At 37.5% G+C, this 27,668-nt stretch overlaps 2 protein-coding genes and 2 long non-coding RNA genes across 5 annotated transcripts in view; 2 read left to right on the top strand and 2 right to left on the bottom strand.

Moving 5' to 3' along the window:
- The window catches only part of jmjd1ca (jumonji domain containing 1Ca), a 72,190-nt gene extending 58,591 nt beyond the window's left edge, over positions 1-13,599 (top strand). Inside the window, exons 11-27 of one of the 2 annotated variants that reach the window (XM_082143693.1) lie at positions 932-3,480; positions 4,041-4,242; positions 4,639-4,868; positions 4,965-5,117; positions 5,702-5,791; positions 5,910-6,034; positions 6,331-6,430; positions 6,818-6,966; positions 7,068-7,358; positions 7,663-7,831; positions 7,937-8,027; positions 8,884-9,014; positions 9,098-9,220; positions 9,730-9,869; positions 10,162-10,368; positions 10,508-10,639; positions 12,186-13,599. In XM_082143693.1, coding sequence (XP_081999819.1) covers positions 932-3,480; positions 4,041-4,242; positions 4,639-4,868; positions 4,965-5,117; positions 5,702-5,791; positions 5,910-6,034; positions 6,331-6,430; positions 6,818-6,966; positions 7,068-7,358; positions 7,663-7,831; positions 7,937-8,027; positions 8,884-9,014; positions 9,098-9,220; positions 9,730-9,869; positions 10,162-10,368; positions 10,508-10,639; positions 12,186-12,290 — 4,987 coding nt within the window. In that variant the 3' untranslated portion in view covers positions 12,291-13,599. Of the gene's footprint in view, positions 1-931; positions 3,481-4,040; positions 4,243-4,638; positions 4,869-4,964; positions 5,118-5,701; positions 5,792-5,909; positions 6,035-6,330; positions 6,431-6,805; positions 6,967-7,067; positions 7,359-7,662; positions 7,832-7,936; positions 8,028-8,883; positions 9,015-9,097; positions 9,221-9,729; positions 9,870-10,161; positions 10,369-10,507; positions 10,640-12,185 lie in introns of both variants that reach the window. The other variant, XM_082143692.1, reaches the window with a different exon arrangement.
- On the bottom strand, positions 13,502-17,973 carry LOC309479686 (nuclear receptor-binding factor 2-like). Its single transcript, XM_082143888.1, has 4 exons — positions 17,840-17,973; positions 16,865-16,976; positions 16,720-16,760; positions 13,502-14,161 (listed from the first exon to the last, which is right to left on the bottom strand). Exons 1-4 carry the CDS (start codon positions 17,867-17,869, stop codon positions 13,697-13,699), a joined length of 648 nt encoding a protein of 215 aa, XP_082000014.1. The 5' UTR covers positions 17,870-17,973; the 3' UTR covers positions 13,502-13,696.
- LOC309479725 lies at positions 16,871-19,929 on the top strand. Its single transcript, XR_014199407.1, has 3 exons — positions 16,871-17,008; positions 17,933-18,510; positions 19,173-19,929. It is a non-coding gene; the product is annotated as an uncharacterized lncRNA (long non-coding RNA).
- A 108-nt stretch (positions 19,930-20,037) lies between these two features.
- Positions 20,038-26,801, bottom strand: LOC309479734. Its single transcript, XR_014199416.1, has 2 exons — positions 26,498-26,801; positions 20,038-20,941 (listed from the first exon to the last, which is right to left on the bottom strand). It is a non-coding gene; the product is annotated as an uncharacterized lncRNA (long non-coding RNA).
- Positions 26,802-27,668: the final 867 nt, after the last annotated feature.

The following is a 27,668-nucleotide window of genomic DNA, read 5'->3' as shown; positions in this document are numbered from 1 at the left end:
GTCCTGCCGAGTATTCAGGTAAATACAAATAGTCTTGGAACGTAAATAGCTGAGAGAACTCATGTTGTGCAACAGTAGATTGGATCTGTGCATAAGCTCTTTAAGTGACACCTGCTGCTGTCTGTCATGTCAATCAAAGAACAAAAGACAAAGAGAAAATCACGCGCTGCTTTTGACTGAATAACTTTTAAAACTTTAATTGTAAGCATTAATCTGTATTTAATTTTTACAATGAAAACAATAACACAGTGTTATTTTACATTTTGATTACTTTAATTTCTGTAGTATTTTTTTTACCTGAATACAACAGTTAGACCCACCTGAAAAACTTAAAGCCATGTTAATTTCATTTGTCTCTTTATTCTATCGAATTTATTTGTGCTATTGTTTACAATTTGTTTATTTGTTCTTATTTTATTACTGTTTATTTGTCTTTTTTTGTAAATCTAGTTCAGTGATTCAAATAAAGCCTCCCTGTGCTGTGTCAACAAAATTACCCAAATTATCAAAAGATCATGAGATAATAACAAATTATCTGTACGTCGCTATACATTGCATTTTTCCCCTTGGCATTGAAAATGGTATCAAATATCAATAGTTTTCAATGTATCGAATCGAAGTTGGAAATTACAGTATCGTGACAACACCAGTACCTTTAATTACAAAAGATTAATTTGCTGGATGTTATTCTTTTTCTATAAATGCTTATTGACTGCATTTAGAATAGAAATGGTGACGCGGGCTGTCTTAACCAAGATCTGACTGTTGAATTATTAAAACTCGTATTACCAACCTGGGGTTTGCATTAATAGTGTGCATTAATTTTCAATTAACTTCCTATGGTCCATCATCAATTATATCTTACTTATCAGACATACTGACCCTTGCAACAAGCTTTTCCACATTCATTCCTGCTGTTCTTTTTTTCTAGAGAGCTGGATAGAAGAGCCGTCACCGAGAGCACAGTCATCCACACTCACTTCAAGTCTGAACAGGAGCGTGTCCGTGCAGCGATGGGCAAAAATGGGCTGACTTACTCCCCAGGTGCCCCTGAGTCACCTCCAAGTCGAAACAAACAGCCACTTGTTGTTTATGATCTCACAGGTGAGAGACCTAACCGCTACCAGGAAGAGAACCGGCGCATACTTCTGGAGAGCAGTGAGGTGGCTCCATTCACTGCTAAACTGGGCTCGGATAGGGAACTGCGATACACTAGAAGTCCCACATCTGCCCTTCCTTCCAAGGAGAGGGAGAGCGAGATGGATAGAGAGAGAGACCAGGACCGAGAGAGAAATGTGCATGCATTCAGACATACTCTTCCTCCCCGGCCACAGTCGGCCCACCCCACCCCAACCCTCACTCCGAGCAGCTACTACTCTTTGCCAGCCAGCAAAGAACTTTACGACAGGCTCAGTGCCAGCAACACAGTTGCCCCTGTCTTAACTTCCTCCAGCTCACAGTTCTCAATGAGAGCCAGACCTCCGCCTCTCGTTAAACGCCACCACGAGAAAGAAGAAGGTCTCCTGGGAAAGATCACAGAGCAACTTGCACATAAAGCATCTTCCATGATGGCAGTAGATGTAGCGACTGTGGAGAGAAGGGGGCAAGGCTCTTCTCTCATTTCTGTCTCCTCTTGTCCCCGCAGCGTGCCTTTACTCCACCGTGCCCCTATTTTCCACCCTCCGGCACCAAACATTCTAGTTTCTAAAGACTCTGGACATGGCAGATTGTCCCCGCCAACTCTCACACCCATTCAGCCAATGAGCTTGTCTGGAAAAGGTCAGAAGCAACAGAGGCCACCCACCCTGTTACCTGAGCTCAAACATGTCACCTTAGATGGGAAAAGACCTGTGCCAGAGAAAGCAACGTCATCACAAGCCTGGGATACCCACTGGGGTGGAGTCATGTTTGACAGAGAGAAAGTAGGTGGTGGGCACACCACAAATGGAGGTGTAGTCAAACCACAGTCGGCCACTGCGTCAGTCATTGTACATACAACAAATCACACACATACTACAATAAATTACACGGTGTCTGACAGCTCAGTTTCCCGGGTGCAGTGCGGCCACATAAAGCCATTGGAAAGTTTGTCCAATCCACACTCTAAGGAGGGCAGTGTTCAGTATAAAAGAGGTGTCCTGTGGACCCCTATGGATACTGTTCACCCCATCAACATGACGACCCAAAAGGGAGACCTCAACACACCCATAAACATGACAACCAAACCTATTAACACAGCTCAACCGAGTCACGGAGTGACACACCCCTTAACAAATATGAATGCCACATGCTCTGGGATAGACTTAATCGCAGAACACTGCAAGAGGAGAGACGGTGGAGCCGTTCAAATGAAGATGGAGCCATCTCCCACCTCTTGTTGCACTTCTAGAGAATTCCCTCATCTGAAGAAACACAGAGCTGGACTAGCCATTGCTGAATCTAGACTTAACACACATACAATTCAGCCTCAACACACTACACATCCTTCAGATGTTTTGAAACATACCTCTTACCTGTCAAATAGTAGGTATGGGACTTACACTACACTCGCTACACATACTGTGTGTTCTACACATGCTTCGGAAAGAGAAAAAGAGTCTGTATTCAACACTAGCACTTCTGAATGTCTCCGACTGGCATCAGGGACTTCTAGCCCTATACCAACAACCACACAAGGTTTGCTAACCAATGAGCAGATACCTGCTTTGGCCGTAACAAACCAGTCAACTCAATTCAGTCAGAACAACTACCATAAACTGAAAAAAGCCTGGCTGACCCGCCATTCTGAGCAAGATAGAGAAAGTACGGCCTCCCAAACACTATATGGCACTAAGACAGCTGTAACTTTGACCAGCACAAGCTCCTCTGTGCCAATCAAACAAGAAGTGAATGGACTGGTGGATAATTGGTGCACTCAGGAGGACAAAGATCCCTCCTTAGACAGCAGAAAGTCCAAAATAATAGACAAGAAGCCTATTCAAGATAACAGGAAGTCTAGTTTAGAGGACAGGAAGTCTAATAGTAATGCTACAAGTTTCAATTCAGAGGACAAAAAATCGATCAAAGCCATTGAGAAACCAGTGACCGCGGGCAAGAAGTCTTCCTCGGATGATGTTAAACCTCTCTTGGACAGAAATGGAAAGCTGGAAAGTAAGGAAGCCTTTGTGGAGGACAAGAAACCTAATGAAAGACGATCAACCTCGCTACATATGAAGCCCGAGAGGGAGAAACAAGGCGAGAAACGCCCATTAGAGTCCAGCGGTGACAGCGAAAGTGGAGGAGACTCCGGCAATGAGAGTGAGAGTGGTGGATCAGGACGGAGGTTTAAACGGCAGTCTAAGTCCTCTTTTAAAATGAAGCCGAATGGCAACCAGAAGAAGAAAGTAGACAAGGAACAAGAGGAAGAAGAGGAAGAGGCCAAACCCAATGGAACTTTGCAAAGTGCAAAGGATAAGCCCCAACAGAGGCTCGCTAACAGCAGTGAGTTTTCCCACCTGTTTAAATGCTGATGTACTGTATGTTCAGGCCTAAAGAAAATGTTAATAATTAGAACATCAAAACATTGTCATTGGTATTAAAGTGAAAATAACTTTCTTCTATTGAGAAAGTTTTTAGCATATAAACCAGTATAGACCTAGTAAATGATAAATAAATGATATATAAAATGATATACCTAATATAGATTTTACTATATGATATTTAAAAAAAAAAATTATTTTCTTGTTTTTGTGTTTGAAATCAAATGTTGTTGTGTTGTAAGTCATCTCATACCTAATCGGTCTTTATAGAAGATTGTCCTCAAATGCCTATTGAAAAAATTTAAGTTTTTCAAATTTAAGTAAAATTTGCAGTATTCAATGTTGCACTCTATAGCAGCTCCTTTTAAGCATAAAGTCTTTGCCTAAATGTAATTGAGACTCAATTTCACCATGGCATTCAGAAAAGGGAATGAAGGCCATGGCTATTAAAATTATGCCTATTCAAACTGATGCTGAGAATTAAAATGTGTACTCGTCTCAACTATGTTATTTCTGTCTCAGATGGCATTCCTCGCTCTGTGCTGAAGGACTGGAGAAAGGTGAGAAAGCTCAAGCAAACTGGAGAAACTTTCTTGCAAGACGACTCATGTTCAGAGGTCGGGCCCAACGTGCAGAAGTGCAGAGAGTGTCGCTTGGATCGCTCGCGTAAATCTAACGAGCCTGCCATCTCACCCGTCTTCTGCCGATTTTACTACTTCCGACGGTTAGTTTTTCTTGTTGTTGGCTACACTGTTCTTTGACATATGTGAACTCCCAGTGATGCACTTAATTTAGGTTTATTTTGTTTCATCATTGGTGCAATATACAGTGGAATCCAACTTTAATGATAGCATACACTCAAGTTTGCATAAAACCTGATAATCATATTATCCATGATTTGTGAATTTTTAATGGAAGCAAGAATATCTGAACTTTTGTAGTGTTCACATGGTAAATGTCACAAATCTCCTTATTTCAATAGTGATTAGTGTGAAGTTTGAAATGTTTCTTAGTCGTATTGTCATTATTTCCTTGTTTTATTTTAGTTTATTTATCCAATCAGCAGCAGTCGAACAGCACAATTCGTGCTTAATGCTAATTCTTCCCATTCTCTCTTCAGTCTGTCGTTCAGTAGGAATGGCGTTGTCCGTGCGGATGGGTTTTCGGTGTCTGAGCAGACAGATGAGGAGGCGGTTACCGTGTGGATGGGGAGCTCAGAAGATGACGAGGACAAGAAGAGGAGCGAGATGGACCTTGAGATGTCAAAATCTGTCCTTGCGTTCATCGGAGACAAGTTCTGTCAGCTCATAAAGACAGAGGACATTGCATTCACCTGGGTCAAGAAAGACAGTACGTTTGTGTGGAATGATGGATACACAAAGTCTCTCATTCCTTGTCATTTTGTCTTTTTCACCTTGCCCTGATGTCTTTTCTCTCTTTTTCCAGCTCAGATCATGTGGAAGCGAGCGGTGAGAGGTGTGAGGGAGATGTGTGATGCGTGCGAGGCCACTCTCTTCAACATGCACTGGGCATGTCACAAATGTGGCTTTGTGGTTTGCATGGACTGCTACAAAGCCAGGGAGAAGAAGAAATCCAAAGGTCACTTGCAAATACATCACAGATTTTACTATTGATTTTAAATTTACCTACAAGATTCCCTTTTCTTTTCACCTCTCTGTGGAACAAGCCAGCTTAGACCAACATGCTGGCCTAAGGTGGATTACGCTGGTTTGGTCTAGCAGGTTAAAAAATTAGCTGGTATTACTTGCTGACAACATGGTCTTGCTAACAGGATTCCAGTAGTCATGGAAAAAACCTAAAAAAGAAAATCAGGAAATGTTAAAATTGTGATTTCCAGAATATCAAAGGTGATGGAAATTATTTTTAAAAAATGCTAAAATTAACTTCTTTTTTAAAAATATATATACATTTCTCTTTGTGAGTGCAATCTATATAACATGTTTTTAAAATACTTACCTCGAAAGAGTGGAAAACTCAAGAAAAAGTGTGGGAGAACTGTTTTCATTAGTCATGTAGACCAAGAAAGTTTTAATGGTTACGGTAGTTAAAAAGACGTATCACTCATCAGCATCCAAAACATAACATATCCTGTTTTTTTCAGCTGGTTTTTTGGTTGTCTCTTTCCACACAATTTGTATATTTGTCTTTACTTTGTCTTTCAGATAAGGAGATGTATGTCTGGGTCCGATGCGTGAAAAACCAGCCTCATGACCTGAAGAACCTAATGCCTACTCAGATTATACCTGAAAAAGGTAAGCATTGGTGTAGGTTTGTGTACTTTTTTTGTATCTAATTATCACATCCTGTTCTTTTTCACCTTTGACTGTGAAACCTGATAGTAAACGTAGTGCATTGCCATCTTTTCGTAAGTGTTGGTGGACATGCAGAGCTCTATGCACTCGATGAAAGAAAAGTTTGGAATCTCATCCTATTGTCCCTGCACTGACAACAAACCCCTCAACCCCAGCATGGCCATTACCAACGGACTCTCACCAGTAAGACTCTAACTTCACATGATGATGTATTTTATGGCAAGTCACAAAATTTGTGTAGCTCTACTTGCTTTAGATTTATATTTAGATTGATGCATTTGGCACTTTTATACAAAGCGACTTAGATTTTGCACTCAATGTAGACTTGATTAGTTCATGCATTTCCTGGTTATCAAACCCATGACCTTGGCGTTGCTAAAGCCGTGCTGTATTGCTTAAGCTACAGGACTGTTTAGATGCATATGAAGCTGTGTAGTTGAATGTATCAATACTTTATGTAAGTGTTTGTGTGACATCAGCTTTCAGACAGAGATCAGAGTGACTTGAAGAGCCGGCAGATCCCAGATCAGCAGAAGAACTCGCAGCATGTCACACTGAGAGTGCACACTGAGAGAAGAGGTAAGGCAGTGCCTACAAAAACACACCAAACCAAACAGATCATTCATACATTTTGCCCTTGCATCTCTTCCATTTAAATCTGAGTTTTTTCCTAACCAGTCATGTCCACAACTAGCAATGCACAATAAGACGTTTTATTTGTTACTTTTTCACAACTTGCAGGTAGCCCCTGCCCCCAGATTTCTCCTTCACATAGTGTATTGAGCATCAAATATGTTCTGAGTGGCTTTTTTTTCTTTGCACAGCATTTTGTTTTCATTGAAAAATTATGAACTTCCTGTCGCACCTGGTTTTAACACAGTTGATGCATTCTGTGTATTTTCTGAAGAAAACACTCTTGAGAATGAATGGTTTATTATGTTCTTATTTATCCAGAGAAGGCCAGAGAGTGTGACAGTATGGAAGCTCACAGTAGGAAGTCCATGAGCTCCGAACAAGGATCAACATTGCGTGACCTTTTGACCTCCACAGCTGGGAAGTTACGTCTTGGGTCCGCTGGAGGTGCCTTTGCACCAGTTTTCAACTTGTCGGAACAGGTTTGATATATACATGATCGTTCTAAATGAGAATATAACCTTTTGATAACTAAACTAGGTTCATCACTTGTAACAAACTCTAATTATGCTCCATTCTTTAGGTAACCCAGAACACTCGCATGCCCAACATCCTGGATGACATCATTGCTTCTGTAGTAGAAAATAAGATTCCCGCTACAAAGATGGCCAGGACGGGGCTGAATCAGGATTTGCTGCCAGAGGAGGAGATGGGGCAGCGACCAGAGGGGGTGAAGCTTGATGAAAGCCCATTGGCTGATGCCCATACCGTTGTCCCTCACGATTGGCTAGGAAACCACCGGCTGCTTTGGCTCAAAAATCACCTTCACCAGGGCAACCAAATACTGTTCAAAGAGAACTGGACACAAGAGCAGGTTTGTATATCTTACGCCAGTGGAGTATTAACTATATCTCTATTGATACTAGGTGAGAAGGAGATTGACTTACAAGAGAAATTACAGGGAATTAGTTTTACATTCTGTAAAAATTAGGATTATGATAGGATGAAACCTCTTGGGATTTAATTACTTAAAAATAACTTGCTGTGGGAATTTTGATATCGGTTGATTTTAACTGAACTTAGAAATGGCTTCCTGTATGAACTTTTTTTCTTCTTTTTTTTTTAAATGTAAAAATAATCTTCATTCTGAAGCTGAAGTTTGTTTGATGTCTCTTTAGCCGGTGCTGGTGTCCGGATTGCACAAGAGTTTGAATGCTAATCTGTGGAAACCTGAGCACTTCAGTCATGAGTTCTCCAGCCTCCACAGTGACCTCTACAATTGCAGAGACGGGAGCGTCACAAACTCCAAGGTCAAGGAGTTCTGGGATGGTTTTGAAGATGTGTCAAGTGAGTGATCCAGTTTAGCATTTCTGCATTAATTTCTAATTTGCTGAATACGATTTGACTCTGTGGACTAAATGTTATTTGCATGCTTGTGTATGTGACCCATAGAGAGGCCTAAATCTGCTAAAGGGGAGTCAGTGGTGTATAGACTGAAAGACTGGCCATCAGGGGAGGAGTTTTTGGCACTCATGCCTGCCAGGTACTGCCACCCTTGGAAACATTTGAAGCATATGTTGTCTTTCAGACCTCACTAGTATTTGCATAAAATACCACTTTGTTTTTTTTTTCCACTTTTGCTAATGTGTCCTCAGTTTGAATACACTTTCACCACTATTTGAATACACCTCTACTCAAGCTTAGAACTCAGGCATGCAATAAGAGTGCAACAAGTGCCAGAATTAAAAATGCATTCATTTTCTCCAGAGAAATAGATTTCTAGTGATAAATGACCAGCCTTCTGATAGTTCACCCAAAAATTTAAATTCTGTCATCATTTTCTCACCCTCAAGTTGTTTCAAACCGGTATGAATTTCTTTCTTCTGCTGAACACAAAAGATATTTTGAAGAATATGGGTAACCAATCAGTTGACGGACCCCATTGACTTGCATAGTATGGGAAAAAAATACTATGGAAGTCAATGGGGACCATAAACTGGTTACCAACATTCTTCAAAATATTTTCTTTTGTGTTCAGCAGAAGAAAGAAATTCATACCGGTTTGGAACAACTTGAGGGTGAGAAAATGATGACAGAATAAAAAATGTTGGGTGAACTATCCCTTTAATGAGAAATGTGGAATTGCTTTTTATTTTGCACACGTTTCCGTCAAGCTCTACGTTATTTATTGATTTGACCAAAAAAGTAAAGAAATTACAAGCCACATTAAACAACACAAGTATATTATAGTCATCATTATTATAAGAATAAGCAGATAACATTTTAATTGTATTGATTGCTAAGTTATTTAAATAGTTGTGACATAAATCCTTATAAAAATGTTTATTTTTAATTTTTATTACATTGCTTTAATGCCATATCTTGTGTGCACATCTCAGATATCATGATGTAATGAAGTCTTTGCCGGTACCAGAGTACACAGACCCAGAGGCTCATCTGAACCTGGCCTCACATCTGCCCTCCTTCTTCATTCGACCCGACCTTGGTCCTCGCCTATGCTGTGCCCACGGTATTCTTTCTTTCCTGTAGTCACTGACAGTACTGTTGTGCTCTTTGTTATGCAATGGACCTTATGTTCCTGTGTTTTTTCAGGTATAACAACATGTCCAGAGCAAGATTTTGGGACCAGTAATCTACATGTTGAAATCTCAGACACCATGAGTATTCTGGTATATGTCGGGGTGGCCAGAGGGAACGGAGCCCCATCTAAAGCAGGTACTTCAAAGTAAACATGACATTGTGAGGCTGAATGACAGACATGTTCCTCTTAAATATTGATTTGCCTTTGTAAGTTTGCATAAACATTACATTATTTAACAGTAAAATGTATTGCTTTGTAAGGGAGGTTGATTTGAATGCAGAAACATCCTGCATTTGGAGTTTAAAAATAAAATGACTCAACAGTCAATAGTTGCACATCGATACAAATCATTATTTGACTACCTGTAACCTCATTGCTACCATAATGTCTCTTTTAATGTTGATAATGTTGATAAATAAGGAATAAAAATGTTTTTTATTGAAAAGACTCAAGGCTTGAGATTTTCCACTTAGGCTTAGTGCAGTATACTTGTGTGTTTACAGAGTCTTGGCAATTGCTAAAATAAAAACTTTATTGGCGTCCTTTAAAATGCCACCATGAGAGTGTTTAAAGGAATATTGTGAACCATAACGTGTGTGTGAAAGACTGCATTAATTTGGTTGTTAAATCCTTTGTGTGTTAGGTGTATTGAAGCTATTGGAGGGGGAATTTCTGGATGAGAGTGTGAAGAAACGACTGAAAGACCCTAATGAGATGCCAGGTGCTCTGTGGCACATCTACATGAGTAAAGACCTACAAAAGATCCAGGAGTTCCTACAAAAGGTATCACACTACTTGATCATGTAAAGCTTATGACCTTATGTACTTATAGGTAAGGAATGAGTTGCCCGAGCTAATGCAGTAAAGTATGGTGTGCCACAAGGCTCTGTCTTGGGCCCTTTGTTGTTCTCCCTCCTTCTGAATCATGCCATTTGCTTGCATTGCTATGAAGACGACACAGCTCTGTATTTCCTCTAGATTTAATTAGCTCACTAAACACTTCATAGTTATATTGCTGCTTTAAAAGACACCCCTCCCCCAATCATTGAGGATATGATATTCATGCTCTTGGTAGGTTGGTGCTGAGCAGCAGACTGAAGCAGATCCAGGGACAGACTCCGACTCGGAGTGGGACGGTGATGCCGACCCCCTGCGTGAGGGAGGCTGGTATCTGAGCCCCAGACTGAGACAGAAGTTACAGGAGGAATATGGCGTAGAGAGTCGCACACTCCTCCAGTTCCATGGAGATGCTGTTATAATCCCTGCTGGAGCTCTGCACCAGGTACTTTACCACACTCACATTTCCAGCTACATCCTCCTAAAGCAATCTGTCATGAGCTTTTGGGAATGATGGCTGGTTTCTTAAAGCTGTTAAACTACCAGGCATTCATTATTAAGTATTTCACGCTGTGTCTTTGTAGGTGATGAATCTGCACAGTTGCATCCAAGTGAATGTAGACTTTGTGTCCCCTGAACACGCGCACAACTCCTATTATCTAACTCAAGAGCTCCGCCCTCTCAAGGACCAAGTGAACTATGAAGACAAACTCCAGGTACCTCCATCTTCCTAATGTGACCTTATTTTGTCGATCGTTAAATTTCCATTTCTACTGCATCATGCTGGTAATCTCACCCACAGTGAAATCCTATTGTTCCAAAATCATGCTTTGCATAACTGTATGTTAGTGGCGTTGTGCCTCACAGCATTTTCAATTCATTCTTTTAAAGTCTGACTTAAAGGATAACTCTCGCCAAAATGCAATCTAGGGTCTTTTTGTTAATCTACCCGAGGCAAACTTTCGTTTAAAAGCATAATTAGAATGGAAACGCCACTTTAAAGTTTGACCGTATTTTCGTTTTCGGTCAAATTGCCTTTTGAATGGGAGTGCATGGGGCACTACTATGATAGCATCAAAAATCACTATTTTTAAAACACTAAGAAGGCTTAACACAACATGAAACTTTGCTTGAAGTATCACCAGAGGCTCTACACATGAACTTGAGCATTGACATTAAAAAGAAAGATTTTGAACAGCTCACTGTAGCTGTGTCTGCTGGCATTTTGACAGTCAAAAATAGTCGATCTCCGAAAGCAACGTAACAGGGAGGAGAGTAAAGATGGAAAGCTCCTAAAGCTTAGTTCCATATAAATTCACGGATAATTTTTGTTTTGTTGTTAGTGAAAATCAATATTGGCCTTGTATTTGAAAAAGGATGCTCATGTAAGAAGCAATACTAAAATTCAGAGTCAGTTCATTCACATTCGGAGATCCACTATTTTTGACTGACAAAATGCCGGCGGACACGGAGACAGTGAGTTATTCAAAATCTTTCTTTTTTAGTAAACTACAATGTAGTCAATGCTCGAGTTCATGTGTAGAGCCCCTGGTGATACTTCGAGCAAAGTTTCATGTTGTGTCGAGCCAAATAGTGATTTTTGATGCTATCATAGAAGTGCCCCAAGCTCTCCCATTCAAAAGGCAATTTGACCGAAAAACGAAAATACGGTCAAACTTATAAGAGGAGTTTCCATTCTAATTAAGCTTCTAAATGAAAGTTTGTCTCGGGTAGATTAACAAAAAGACCCTAGGTTGCATTTTGGCGAGAGTTACCCTTTAAGGCTGGAATGTATTATTATTATATGATTTTTGCTGCTATTTACAGTTTGAAGGAGTTGAACCAGATTTTGGTCAGTCGGAGTTGACCGATTGCACAGTGTAGGATGGGCACAGACTCCTATTTTCTAGCTTCAGACAATGATTCCATCCAGAGAATATCAAACATTTGATATTTAAAACACGTATTGTTATCACCTGTCATGTGTCTTCTTGCAACAATGCATGCGAGTTAGAACAAGTTTAGAATTGTTTAGTGTATGATGTCCAGTTTTCCTTCTGTAACCATTGGCAAGTGTATGATGCCTACTTGCCTAGTGTTTTAAATCTGTTCAGAAGTTGTAGTGTATTGCAGCCTTTAGTAATAAGAGACATGATGTAGATGTTCCCTGATTGTGATACTTAAATTTTTCGTAATCCAGTCTAATTAGGCATAAGTAAAATCTGATTCCACAATATATTTTCATCCCTCTTTATTGTTCAGGTGAAGAACATCTTTTATCACTCTGTGAAGGATGCTGTGGCCACATTGAGGAAGCATTTAAAGGAGAAGAACACAGACGAGGTAAAACAGGAGGAGGAGTCCTGACAGTGCATCTCCTCCTCTGTCCAAACCCTTGGAGCATAAAGACAATACCAGGATTCTCCAGGAAAGGAAAGAACATCCATGCTTAGACTTTGATTTCAAGAAAATGGGCCACTCTGCAAGATTCTGTGACTTTCTTCTCTTTGATTTTATTGTCATTGTTTGACCTTCCCCGCTGTGTCTTCTTGCACGGACAGGAAGTGATGTAAGTGGTACAGCAAACAAGATGAAAGTAGTACACTGTGCTCTCCAAACGGGGTGCAATGAGCTTTGCCGCACATGCAGAAGGCCCTGGAAAACAATTAGAAAGAAAAACACTGGCAAATACATGTTTTTCCAAAGGTGTTAACGATCCGTTACACGTTCTTCATCAGTAGTTCTTGCACTGCGAAGTGTTCACCATGCTGTGTTTTGGACAGTTGGAGAGAGCAGAGATACTAACGCAATCATTGCAGCATTCCATCACATCAGCAGCTGCCAAACTGACAGGTTTTATTATGTTTGAACAACATTAAATTATTTACAGTTTGGCAAATATTCACTGTGCAGAGGGAGAATATTAAAGAAGTTGCAGTTTATTCTGTGTTTGTTAAAAAAAAAAAAAAGATCTTGTGAAATTTTCAGCTGAAATGTAATATGTAAATAGCAGAATATACATATATAAATATATATATAAATATATATATTAATTATGATTTTCTATAACATGGTGTGCTTTATTTGCTGTATGTGTTGTTTGCTACTGTATGTACATTGAAGTTAAAGAAATGTTTTACATTTTCCATTAAAAATGGAATAATCAAAATGTCTTTCAAATGTTTACATGCTCCATTAATATCCATTAAAAAAAAAACAATTAAAGATTATTCATTCAGTTTTTTTAGGTTTAAATTAAAGGGGATAGTTCACCCAAAAATGATTTACTTACTCAGGTGTTGATGTAATGCCGTATGACTGTTTATTGACTGCATGTTTATGAGACTGTATTCGGTAACGTAAAGAACCAGCTAAAAGTCAGTTTCACTTCACTGCTCTCACATACACATAACCTTTTATAAAGTGTGTAAAACGAAGTAGAATGTCGTTTTTTAGACAAATACTGCTCAGTTCTGACACATGTCAATAATATGGCTTAAACTAGTCATAAAGCATTGGCACCACATTTTACATCTGTGATGACATTTCAGATTGAATCAGGAATATTCAACAAGAAAAAGTGTTTTCCTGTTTATTCAATTACATGTTCAATAAGAAAGGAACATTGATCTATTAACAAAAGTAAATAAATAGGGTCAACTTTCACCCAAAACAACTCTAAACTGACTGAAGTTCATGCTTTCAGAGGCTGCTCTCATGCCAGGTGATTCACCACTGCTCAGGAGTTTGAGGTAGTGTGGGTGTATGCAGGTCTAGCTGTCATTTGCCATCTCCAACAGTAGCTGGATCTGGTTCTGGAGGTCAGAGGGCACGTGCAGGAGCCTCATACCCAGCGGTGAAGGTTGAGCTAGAGAAGCTGTGGGGCTCTGATGCTCCTCATAAGGGTCTCTCCTCAGACTAGCATTCTCTGCCTTCAGTCTCTGGTGTTCCTCCATCAAGCGCTTGTTCTCCACGAGCAGGACAGCCATGAGCTTCCACAGGTCAGCGATGGCAGTGCTCTGCTCTTCCAGTCGAGTCTTGTCATCTTTGGCAGCCTTCCAGCCGAGCGGAGGACTTTGGACGACTGTTTGACCGGGACACTGTGTTATCAGGGACGAGCTGTGTTTTGAAGGGCTGACCAGGATCTTTCCTTTGAGTTTAGCCTGTTTGTAGCTCATCTGGAGCTGTCGCTGCTGTTGGAGATGTCTGTCTCTCTGGAGCTCTAAAGACAGCCGTACCTTGATATACATCAAAATATGGTTAAAACGACTGTACTTTACAACAACGTCTACACTCTGAAAAGAAAAGGAACATGCATGTAAAAGAACGTGCATTGTAGCTTGTACCTTTTTGCCATTTCGTACTTTTTTTGCACAGTACAAATTCAGGAGAGGTACATTTCTATAGGCATGAGCCTTAAAAATGACGACACATTTCCATCTGTTTTATGCGCATTTTGAGATATCAGATATAATATAAGAAGATGTGCAGTCTTTAGAGTCCTTGTTAGCGCGCGCGCCTCCCACGCCAGAAATCCCGCTCGGAGAGACAGCATCTCAAAATTCGCTTTGATCATTCTGAAATACCTGAGCCAAAGTCTGTTATCAGAATAAATTGGTGTAATTCCCTCCCAAAAGCGTCTGGATTCCCAAACACCAGCATCCGGAACGCAAGAGAACATATAGCCGCGTCTATTGTGTTTATAAGTTATTTATGATGTAAGAAAGAAAGAGCCACATTGGATTCACCGATTGCAAGTTGCAACAACTTCCATTATTATTACAAATATTTTGTGCCAATTTCCCAGGAAGTGACGATTTTGTTCTCTTGAGCACATGGGATGGAAACGCTTTTTTATTCGCAAATATTTAATGCGATATTCCAGTTGTGTTAGAAAGTAAAAAAAAAAAAAAAAGATATATATATATATATATAATTTTTGTTCAGCTTTCATTTTTCGTTTTTAAGGTGATGTTGATGTGATCAAACCTGTTAAAAATTATGATACATATCATAAACATATCGTAAACAATTGCAACATAATAAAGACACTGAACAGTACAATTGCAAGTGGTTGAATAGAACTACTATGGTTGCGGTGTTATAACAACTTAATAAGTGTTATTGAATAACAAAATGAAGCAGATTAATCTTAAAGGGATACTCCACTTTTTTTGGAAATAGGCTCATTTTACAACTCCCCCAGAGTTAAACAGTTGAGTTTTACCGTTTTCGAATCCATTCAGCCGATCTTCGGGTCTGGGGGTACCACTTTTAGCATAGCTTAGCATAATGAATTGAACCGGACAAGACCATTAGCATCTCTCTCAAAAATGATATGACGCAGCGCATGCCGCCTGATAATAGGCTACCGAGCTGGGGACTATTTTCAGGCGCTGCGTCATATCATTAATCCTGCTGGACTCATGGTACGGCAGCAAAGTTTCTTGATTATTACGCAGGAATGAGAGTATAGTTCCTAGCCATATCAGCCTAGAAAATCGCAACTTTTCATTTTCCGCCTGTCTTAGTACACGATGTAACTACAGAAGAGTCAAGTTTTAAGTAGGAAAAATATCGAAATATCGTTAATTTTTTTGATAGAGATGCTAATGGTCTTGTCCGGTTCAATTCATTATGCTAAGCTATGCTAAAAGTTGTACCGCCAGACCCGAAGATCGGCTGAATGGATTCGAAAACGGTAAAACTAAACTGTTTAACTCTGGGGGAGTTGTAAAATGAGCCTATTTCCAAAAAAAGTGGAGTATCCCTTTAAAGCACTAATAAAAAGTAACATTTTGGTTATGATGTGGATTGTCACTGTTGCAGCACTTCAAAACAACATTTACACCTTCAACTTTAGGTACAATATTTGTACCAGGAAGTTGATTAAAAAAAATTATATATATAAAAAAAAAAAAACATTTTTCAAGAACTTACTTTTATTCAGTAAAGAGGTATTACTCTGATCCAAAGATTACATTGTTAAAAAAAAAAAAATCTACTCAGAATCCTGAAGAAATGTATCACAGGTTCTACAAACAATATTGAATAATTTGTTGGAAAAGTATAAAATCAGCATATTAGAATGATTTCTGAAGGATCATGTGACACTGAAGACTGGAGTAATGATGCTGAAAATTCATCAAATAAATTTCACAATATCATTCAATCATTAATAATCTAACAATAAAACGGTATTTTTTATCAAATAAATGGAGCCTGGGTGAAACTTCATTAAAAAACAAAAAAATAAAACTAATTGACAGTAATGTGAATCTTTACTAATAACTATAAATATGCCGACGTGGAATCTGAGACCATCTGTATATTTTGCCCTAAAGTTGGTCCAGATTCCACGTGGGTCAGTCTATAAGTTACACATATTTTGCTATTAGGCTTTTTTAGACCTAATCAAACTAATTGAAATCACATGGTTGATTGTAAGGCCTATATATATCCCTTCATCAAATGTGTCCACCATTTGCCTGAAGAAGACCCAGCAGGGTCGAAACGTTGCCTTTATATTAAATATGGGAGTTTAAAGCAGTGTTGCGGACATAAACATAAATTCATTTCAGCCTACAAGTTACACATATTTACAAAAGAAAAGTTTGAGATTTTTGTGATATGCTCAACTATCACCATGCCTCATAAACTATGTTTGAACATTATAAAATCCATTTAAAAAGTGAAAGACAGGACAAGTAACTGTCAAAGACACTTAATACGTAGGTCTACTACGCAAAGGCTGACGGTTGGAATGGAGTCACACTTGTCATAAACCTCGTCTTACCTGTTCAGTGTGTGTCGTTGAGAAGGCCTCGTTCAACAGCTCTGAGCAGAGAGAGAGACAAGAGTTAGTTTACTCTTTCATTTATCTTCCTGTAACCTTGCCAGTTCTTCATGTGTGGATTATCTGGAGAACTTCATTACTTTACCTGCTGCTTCAATATGGCATGAAATCGCCTCTTCATACTTCTCTTTCGCCACCAACTGATCTGCCTTTCGGCCGTAATGACGGGCCTGTAGTAAAGACAACTGCCATGTTTTCTGGGGAAAAGAGGGTTACAGGATTTAAACAAGTATGTCCCACTTTATATTAGGTGTCATTAACTATTATGTACTTGCATAAATAAATAAAAAGTTAGGTACAATGTACTTATGGTGTTCATGTATTGCAAAACACTTTTGCTGCTATTGCGGTGGGAAAAGATTGAAAGCAAGATTTGGTGAATGTGGTGTATTCTCAGGAGTCATGTGATGTGTGTGTGTGTGTGTGTGTATGAACCTGAGTATCAGTAAAGTGTGCTTGAAGGCATTTGTTGGTTGTTGGCCTCCTTAACACACAACAGTGAATATATATATATATATATATATAGCCTATTATAACAAGTGATTTACAAGCTAATTTTAAAAGGCTGGTTATTTTTGACTGGGAACACAAAGTGTGTTACAGGTTTTCAAAACAGCACAAGGGTTAAATGTTTTACATTGTTGTAAAAGTGTTCAATATCAAAAGTGTTGATGCTTGAGTTTTAAAACAGTGACTATATATGGAATCAAAACTATACCACGTGTCAGTCAAAACATTTCATAACTCTTAGAAGAACATGATTTTGGGAATATTGAACAATCGCCACAATATTTAGCTTTTTTATTTTATTTATTTATTTATTTTATTTACTAGGTCTAAATAAGCTATTGGCATAAGGCTCTTATAAATGAACACTTGTTAATCACATTAAAGGCTTGAAGTGGGACATATTGTGCGTATTTAAAACTTAACACGTCAAGCCCCAACTGGAAAACTTTCGGGTTTTTTGTTTTGTTTTTGTATTTTATCTTTATTAACTCCAGTTACCACAAGTTGCCAGAACATTGTATAGAGTTATACAGTGATACATATCACTTACACGATTTAGAGGGCCGTCCATTACTTCCATTTCTGTTTCATCCCCTGGTTTGACAGATTTAACTATGTTTAATTCCTTAATTTCTCGCCACAGAAACTGCAGCGGTGAGTGGACTGACACCTTGCGCAACTCCACGCGCGTGCTTGTTTGTGGTGACCTTTACGGTCTATGGCAGTGACGTCAGAACGGAAGCCGGACTCCGCAGTGTATGACGCCATCTCCTGGACAACACCGGCGCATCACTTATATCAGACAAACTAAGGAGAAAATACTATTGCGTGCGTAAATATCGTGGAATGCTTGGTTTGTAGATGAGCAGCAGTGCATTACAAGGCTTTGCGTCACATGTCGGCTATAAATGGATCGTTCTCACGACATAATTAACAGGAAAAATCACAGATGCTACTGTACTCAACGTCTCAATCACATCTGATACATCTATATATGGCACAGTTTCACACACAGACAGGGTTTAGATTAAGCCAGGGTTAGGCCTTAGTTCAGTTAGGACATTTAAGTAGCGTTTATAAACGTGTCTTAGAAAAAAAACATTTCTGCATCTTGAGACAAAACAATGACACTGACATGTTTTAAGATATATTAGTGCAAGTTGCTTTCAGTTAAAACCGCTAGAACATTCATTTTAGTCTGGGACTAGACTTAAAGGGTTAGTTCACCCAAAAATGAATATTCTGTCAGTAATTACTCACCCTCATGTTGTTCCAACCCCGTAAGACCTTCGTTCATCTTCGGAACACAAATTAAGATATTTTTGATTAAATCTGAGAGCTGGATCACGCCTCCATAGGCTTCTAAGACACTATAACTTGCTGGCCCAGAAAATGCATTAAAGAGATCGTTAATATAGTCCAAGTGACTCCAGTGGCTCAATCTTAAGTTTATAAAGCGACGAGAATACTTTTTGTGCGCAAAAAAACACAAAAATAACGACTTTATTCCACTATTTACTTCCTTCTCTCTGGGCCTCGAGTTAGTTCACGTAGTGTTTTAGCACAGCGCGTCTGTGTTGTACGTCACACATAGGCTCACTATTGGCCGACGCTGGTCATGTGTGTAACGTACAACACAGAAGCGCTACGCAGTTACACTATGTGAAAAAACTCGAGGCCCAGAGAGAAGGAAATAAATAGTTTTTTAATAGCAAGTTATAGTGTCATAGAAGCCTATGGAGAAGTGATCCAGCTCTCCGATTTAATCAAAAATATCTTAATTTGTGTTCCGAAGATGAACGAAGGTCTTACGGGGTTGGAACAACATGAGGGTGAGTAATTACTGACAGAATTTTCATTTTTGGGTGAACTAACCCTTTAAGCCTTGTCTGTGCAATAGTAAGTACAAAATAGTAATTTTTTACATTTTTGTTTTTAAATATTGTGTTGTCATCAGCCAATTTGCATGTTAGAGACATTCAAACATTACATTTTGCTGTGAAAACTTTAATGTTTTTTTTACTTAGTAATGTAAGAATACATTTTAAATTGTTATTAATATTTCAAGATAAACATATACTGGAATGAATCAACTAAGGTTAACCTGATTTTAAAATTTTTTATCATGTTAAAACGTATCAAATGATACAACAGGCTTTTAAAATTGTTTATTTGTACATCTCTCAATCATTGCATTATGTTTTGCTGTCCACAATTAAGAATTTTGATCATAAAACAAAGCATTAAATATCTTCTTATTAAGACATTATTGGGAGACATAAAGTGAAAACTAATATTTATGCATTTTATGCAAGCGGTCTGATGCACAAAAGCTCAGTATTTTAAACTTGGGTGAAAATGCAGTGATCAGTTTTTCTTGGCACTAAATTTTGATCTATTCAGAATTCATTCCAAACACACTGTAACAAGGCTGAAATAATGTAACGTTTATGGCTAGAGACAATAATAATTACTTTGGAGTAATATAGTTTAATCATTTAACTGTTCCGGGGGTCTATTTTCGGTAGCACTTTAATTTAAAGGTCAGAGGTCCGCCGGAACTCGACTCACGTACGGCCATTATCAGAAGCCAGTGATTATGGTTAATAAAGTCATAAATATTATATTATAATATAATATTACATAAAAATGTGTTATAAATAGATATTTTTCTTACAAAAACACATCGCTTCACTTCAAAAGGTCTTTATTAACCCCCTAGAGCCGTATGAATGACTTTTTATGATGGATGGATACACTTTTTGTTTTTTTGGGCTTCAAAATCTAAGGTACCATTCACTCCCATTATAAAGCTGGGAAGAGCCAGGATATTTTTTAGTATAACTCTGATTGTGTTTGACTGAAAGAAGAAAGTCATATACACCTAGGATGGCTTGAGGGAGAGTAAATTATGGGATTTTACTTTTGGGTGCCGGTGAACTAACCCTTTAATGTGATGTAGTTACACGTTACTACATGTGCTTAACTGTATATTATGCAAAATTACAAGTAGCTAACCCTAAACCAAATCCTAACCGTAACTCTACAGTAAGAACATGTAGTTACTTAATATTACTCAGTACTTATCTGGAGTCGGTACAATGTAACTGTCAACTTAAAATAAAGTGTAAGCCTATTTTCTGTTTAGTCTCTTTTTATCTGATATCATTGATTCTGTAATTCAGTGTAACACATTGTGATAGGTTGATCTGGATGTTTTATTGGATCTGTAGGCTGGTGTACTCCAGCATGTGCACATTGGGGGTGGATGTTTTGTCTTTAACCATTCAAAGAGTCATCTGTGCAATATCTGCTGGCAGAACAGATGAAATAAGACATAACATGAACAATTATTACATCAAATCAGCTCAAGTGCCGTCATTTGTTATAATACTCAAATACACACCACCTTCACACAGATGAAGCACATAAAGTCATGGAAAATGAGAGCGATAGTGGTATTTCAGCTGGACCATGTTGATTTCCCATCTAATGATCCACGCTCCCCATCCTCTCCCTGCTGCTGCTTTCTGTCTTTGTTTCTTGGTGATGACATGGGCAATACCATCAAACTATAGGGGCTTGGTCATCCATCTTCCTGCTCTTTCCTCCTACGCACGGGGAATTTTGCGTGATGGGGGTTCACTGATCCCTGTGAAAAAACACAACTGGAGCTTCTTATCCAGGAATACTTGGCGTGGGTTATTATTGCATGCTATATATCTGCTTAGAAGTTCTTGAAAATACTCGTCAGTTAATCAGATATAACTGTAAAATTGCATTTAATGAATAATTATATTAATAAAAAATATTAAATATTTAAAATGTATATTAAATTAATTTAAAATACTTCAATATTAAAATACCAAAAAAAAATGTGTCTTGGTAACTTACTGAAATATACTTTAAGTTGTAAAATACTAAAACTAATATTAATATAAATTAAAGCTATATAAAAAAAAAAATTCTAAAACTTTAATACATATATATATATATATATATATATATATATATATATATATATATATATATAGGATTATTGTTATGGATATTATTATGTGTTTATTTAATAATTAAAAAAAATATATTATTATTATATTATTATTGATATTGTTATATATATTGGATGTCCAATATATAACAACTGAAAGTATTGAAATAAATGCTAATTCAAATATAATAAAAAATACAATAGTATAAAAATACTACACCGAGAGATGAATGATGAATGAATAAATATTAATTAAATAACATACTGTGTTACAGCACCTGTGACTTTGTTTCTGTATTTAATTTAGGTTTTTTTAAATGACAAAACTGTTGTAAGGCCTCGAGATCTTATGCCAAGTTCTAATATTTTAAATAAACATGTTCTAACTACCTGCATAATCACATTTTCCTAATTAAACATTTAAATAGACTAATATAAATTTGAACTAAAGTATTTTACTGTATGTTGAGCATCTGTGCAACACTTTATACAGCTTAACACTATTGCACACTCATAAACAACTAATGATTCTGGTATAGTTTAATAAGAGACAATAATATACATACGGCTTCATTTCCTAATTGTTAATTACAGACTGTGGCTTGTTCTCCGGCATTGGATTAAACAGTAATTTAGTTGCTGTATCATCTTGAGCTGTATGTGCATGCGGGCAAAGCTTTGTGCTTTTGCTGGACGGCGATTCTGAAACATCAGCCAAAATCTTAATGACCAGCCTGCAGTGAGGCTATTTGTGTAATGCTCTGCCCTGGCAATGTTATACCTAAATAAATTGCACTTCCTGCTATCAAATAGCTTGATAACTGAGAATGAGCTTCCATTCATAACAATGGAGGTATGTAAATCAAGTAAGGATAACATCTTATTACATTTTGAATTAGAATAAATTGGAGCTTTTTTAAATAATCAATTCTTAAAAATCTAACCATCCCCTAGACTATTTAGGATGTCCAATGGATTTGAAAGAGTTATATATATTATATATATATATATATTTATAGATATAGATATAGAAAGACTGCACTCATATTACTTATGAATGGGAGAAAGTGCAACGCGCAATATGGCGGAATAAGTCCCGCCTTCTAAATAAAAGAGCCAATCGCTGAATGATAAAGTCAGGTATGATATCACGTTTTGGGCCAATAGGCATTCGGCACTTAGCATCACACTGGTTCCCTCGATACAATTTTTCCATAGGCTTTTAGGTTATCGCAAAGCAAAACAAAAACATGTTTACGTAAGTTATACGTTTTGTCCATCAAGATAATGTTCACAGATGAACACAACTTTTGTGAATGTTGAAGCCTAAATGCAGTCGATAGGAAGTAAAAAGCTAAAGGTAGGCTATAAACGATACACCACGGTCACACGACTTCAACGTCATCACCACTAAGCTTCCGACAACTCTTTCGGTTTTCATCTAAAAACATTTTCCCAGAAAGTTTGACATATAGTTTATATTAGCACAATTATAAGCATAACGAGGCTGAGATTACCTGTTTGGTGTGATGACCTCCCCCGCGCGCGTTTAGGACTGCACATGCGCATTGGCTCGTCTAGCCTGAAAAAGAAGCTTTTTTAACGCTATTTAAGAAAACGAATCAGCATTTATGGGCCAGTTCATGTTACTGACTTTAACAGACTTTACTTGAAAGGGACGTTGGTTAGACAGAGGTCTTCAAAGCTCTCCAGTCAGGTGTCTGATCATAGAGGTGGCCAGCGTTGGGGAAAGTTACTTTTAAAAGTAATGTGTTGCACTTATTATAGAAAGTAATGCGTTACGTTACTTTTGTGTTACTTTTTCTCACCTGGGCTTATTCATTGTGAAATGTATAAGCCTCAGGCTGAAGTCAGTCAATAAATGAGAAAGCAAAGTAACTTGCTTTACTTATTAGATCAGATATTTAGTCGTAAATTTAAAAGTAATATGAGTAACACTTTATTTTACAGTGTCCTTGTTACACGTAACATGTAGTTACTACAGTAATTACTATAAACGGCATAATTACATAATAATAATACATTTTATTTATAATGCACTTTTCTTATACCCACAACAAGTCTTTACTTGAGCAACAAGTAAAAAGTACATCCGTAAAATATATTTTTTTTGTTGCAACTAACCTAAACCAAACCCTAACTCTATAGTATGTGTTTAATTTGTATTACTCAGGACTCAAATGTATAATTACACTGTAACACGAACACCTTAAAATAAAGTGTAACCGTAATATGTTACTTTAAAAGTAATCTGATTACTTGTAATGCGTTACCCCAACACTGGAGGACGCTACACATTACTACATCAAAAAGTCTCAAAAAGTGATCAAAACTGAAACGTAAGACAGTGTTGCCGTTATCCGAGTTGGACCCTCATCACTAGAGGGTCAGCTGTTCGGGAAGCCACGCCTTTAGAGTAACATGCTTAAACCACAACCCTCACACCTACTCAAAGAGACGCTCTGTGGGCCAATCTGCCGGCCTCCCCAAATCCCACTCATTACCATACCAGCTCCAGTTTGTGAGGGTGTTTGGAGGTGGGAACAAGTGCATTGTCCAGGGTTTCTGAATGAATAGAAAAGCAAATGAAGAGATGTAGAGGACCATATCTGATCAGTGTTGGTAATGTTTGGGTACAAACAGCAGAAGAAAGCCGTGGAGGACCTGGACGAGAGAAAAGATCTACGTCGATATTTCTGGCCATGAAAATCAAACACGTCTTCGGCAGAATGCAGCCATCAAGAATGGTGAGTGTAAAACTTTACAATTGCAGTGTTTTAGAGGAATGCATGAGTGTGAAAAGAGTTGAAAAATTATGATTAAATATTTAGATTTCATCACATTTGTAAAAAGATATAGACCTACTGTTCAAATGTTTGGGGGTCAGTAAGATTTTATTTTAAGGAAATTAATACTTGTATTCAGCCAGAATGCATTCAATTGATCAAAAGTGACGGTAAAGACTTTATTTATTACAAAATATTTTGATTTCAAATAAATGTTGTTCTTTTGCTCTTTTAATTCATCAAAGAATACCGAAAAAAATTGAATTCCACATTTGTATGACACAAAAAAATATTAAGTAGCGCAACCATTTTCAAGAAATATTTCTTGAGCACCAAATCAGCATATTAAAATCATTTCTGAAGGATTTTTCAGCTTTGCTATCACATGAATAAATTCATGTTAAATAGTTCAAATGGAAATTTTTTTTTTTTTATATAATTTTTCGCAATATTATTTTTTACTATAAATCCTTACCAACCCCACACTTTTTATATTCATTCTGTGATTATTCATAAACTTAAGTTTAATTTCAAATTTGAAAACTTGTACCTCTATATTACTATTTCTAGTGATGATAGTTATTGCATATATTGCAATAAATAATTTGGTTATTATTCTGTTTCTTTGTGAATAAAACAACTGACAATGTAAATGAGCAGTTATCGAAACTTGATGAATGAATTTCTTTGACTAAATTACACGAGTAAAAAGATTCAGATGGAAGTGTGTACAGGCCTAAAGGGGTGATTTATCAAAAAGCTGCATTTAACAGAGGCGTGTTGTGTTATAAAAAAAAAAAGAATAATGAGTTTTGGAGAAATCAGAGAGTGACGTTTGATTAATCGTCGTGTGCAGGGGTCACCAAACCCCCACGCAACACCAAAGCCAACGCAAACAAAATGGGCTGTGAACCCGTCCCAACATGGCGCTGCGTGGGCGAGCGAGGCATACAGGGCATAAGAGGGGCACAAAGGGAGGGGGCTGTTAGGACGGGGGGTACCAAACAACCCGCCGAAATAATCTACCATCTGCTATGAAGAATACACTTTATTTAAAAAATATATTTTTTAATATATATAATGATCAATTTTCTATTACCAGTCATTTTTAATATTTTCGCTATCATTTTTGGTCATATTTCTGCTATAACTGGTTGTCTTGTGAGTTATATAAGTATTCTGTCTTTCACAGCTGCAATTAACTTTTCCTGGTGAATAGCAGCACTGACACAATAGCAAAGAAATTTTTGTGTCTGTAGGCGTAAGACAAAGGAAGCAAACATTTGCGCTGCCCCCAACAATTTTGAGAATGAATAGATGTTCGGCTTTTGTGAGAAACATGCTATTCATTTAACAAGACACCTGAACTCACAGATCATAATAACAGACCGAGCCGTCCAACACAGGGCACTTCAGTTATACCCAATTCAATGAAATTTTTAACAAGAAGGCAACAGATTTTGAACAGGTTTTCGCAGACGGCAAACATCTGATTCTCTGAATGATAGCAAGCTGTTAAGAATCACTCGGACGAACTGCTGGAGGATGTTGCAGAGCTATCAAACACCACATCAGAGATGACAGGAAGGGAAGTGTGTGTTTAATACCGAGGACCTGAATTCTCATTAATGAGACGTCATTACACGCAACGACAGAATGACCGGCTTTAGTAGTAGTTAGTCCAACTCCAGGTATAAAAACTCTTAAATACGAGGTTTGTTAGGGTTCTTTACTCGACTCCAAAGAACTGTTCATGCCAAAAAAGGGTTTAAATAAGTACAATGAACCTTTTGGTACAAAACGTTCCTGAGACTAACAAATACACACACACACAAACAAACATACATTTGACTTTTTTTGGCACAAAAAGTTCCTGAGGTTAAAAATGAAATGAAATTAATTAAATAAATAAATGAACAAGCGTGGGAACGAGTGAAAAAAAAAACACCTAAAACCGAAACTTAAAATGAAATATGTAAACAAGCGAAGGAACGAGAGAGAAAAAAAACACCTAAAAATGCATCCATTATATTTAATATATGAAAATAGCCAAAACTGCACCTAAAATTACATTTAAATAAATAAATGAACCTTTTGGCACAAAAAAAGTGGATAGATAGTCAGACAAAGTTCCTGAGTTACATAAATAAAATACTCCAGATTTAATTGAATGTGTTATGATTATTTCAGTCTTCTAGTGATAAATTATGTATTGATCTGAACAGTTTAATTCACTTTTGCGTGATGTTTCCAAATGTTCAGGCAATAAATAAATCATCAACATGTTATGATTCCGTTAGGAAGCACGGTTTTGCCAGACATCAGTATAGATGAATACGGCTTAATCTTTTCATATTAAATCTGAGTATGATCCGCTAAATAAGATCCTGAGAGCTGGGTTTGCACTAACTGATATACTGGATGCACAGAAGCTCCGTCAGCATGCAGAGCCTGTGCCTGTGGGCGAGTGTGAATGGGAACAGAAGCAGATGCAGATCTATTCAGAGAGGCTTCACTTGCGCTAGGACTCCGCGGAGAAGGGGCTGTTCCATAGTGTGGGTGGCTATGAATTAGGCCTCAGTCGCGCATACAGCAAACGCTCTGTTGCTCATGCTGCCACGGATCAAAATAGAACATGGTGGCAGGAAAACAAAAAGTGACGAGAGGGATGATGAAGAGCCGAGGATGGCCTTGCATGTGTCCGTCATACTAAGGGAGAACAGAAAGAATAAGATCTTCACAAAAAAAAAAAAAGTTGCTGCCTTAAAATTTTAAGTACAATCAACTTGGACGTTTAAGCATTAAACTGACTTTAAAAATGAGTGGAATCTTGTATAAAAAGTTGAAAATTGCTTAACTTTGATGCGCTTAACTTTAAAGCAAAGTAAAAACATATGTTGTCAATGTCATAACTTATTGATCATATAATTTTTTATAGTGTAGGGTCATTTTATAAATATATTCTATGCTATATCTATCTACATATATATATATATATATATATATATATATATATATATATATATATATATATATATAAAGTGACATTTGGAGACCAAATGTAAACTAACAGTGCTTGCAATGAGATTGAGAGTTTTTGAAATCCTTCAAAATGCTGTTAAAGACGAAAATATAGTTAAATATTAAAATTGTTTGCAAGGCTGAAAACATCCCTAAGTCTATTTTTCACTTATAAAGATGTTTAATCACAATAGTCTTGACTTGTTGTAGAGGAAAAAACGTTCTGTATATTAGTACATATGTTTCCTTAACACTCTAGAGACTAGAATAACTTTCCAACATATTCAAATATCACTTTCCTGATCTCGGTTTAGTGCGGTTCCTCCGTGGGACGTTCGCTCGGCGCGGCTCGTTATTTTCCGTGTCGAGTTTCCCGGATGCGTCCCATATAAGGCAAAAGGGGCGTGTTTGAGATTACCGGATGATAACCATTTATGGGATGCGCGTAACCGGAATTCCTGATAACATACACCAAAAGTTAACAAAAAAACATCTAATTATTCCCACAGACCACAAATATATATTCAATATATCATCAACATATCCAGAACATTTCAATC

Source organism: Leuciscus leuciscus (assembly GCF_965113295.1).
Source record: "Leuciscus leuciscus genome assembly, chromosome: 17".
Classification (NCBI taxonomy): domain Eukaryota; kingdom Metazoa; phylum Chordata; class Actinopteri; order Cypriniformes; family Leuciscidae; genus Leuciscus; species Leuciscus leuciscus.
The sequence above is the reverse complement of the archived record's forward strand: the minus strand, read 5'-3'. Positions and strand labels throughout refer to the sequence as shown.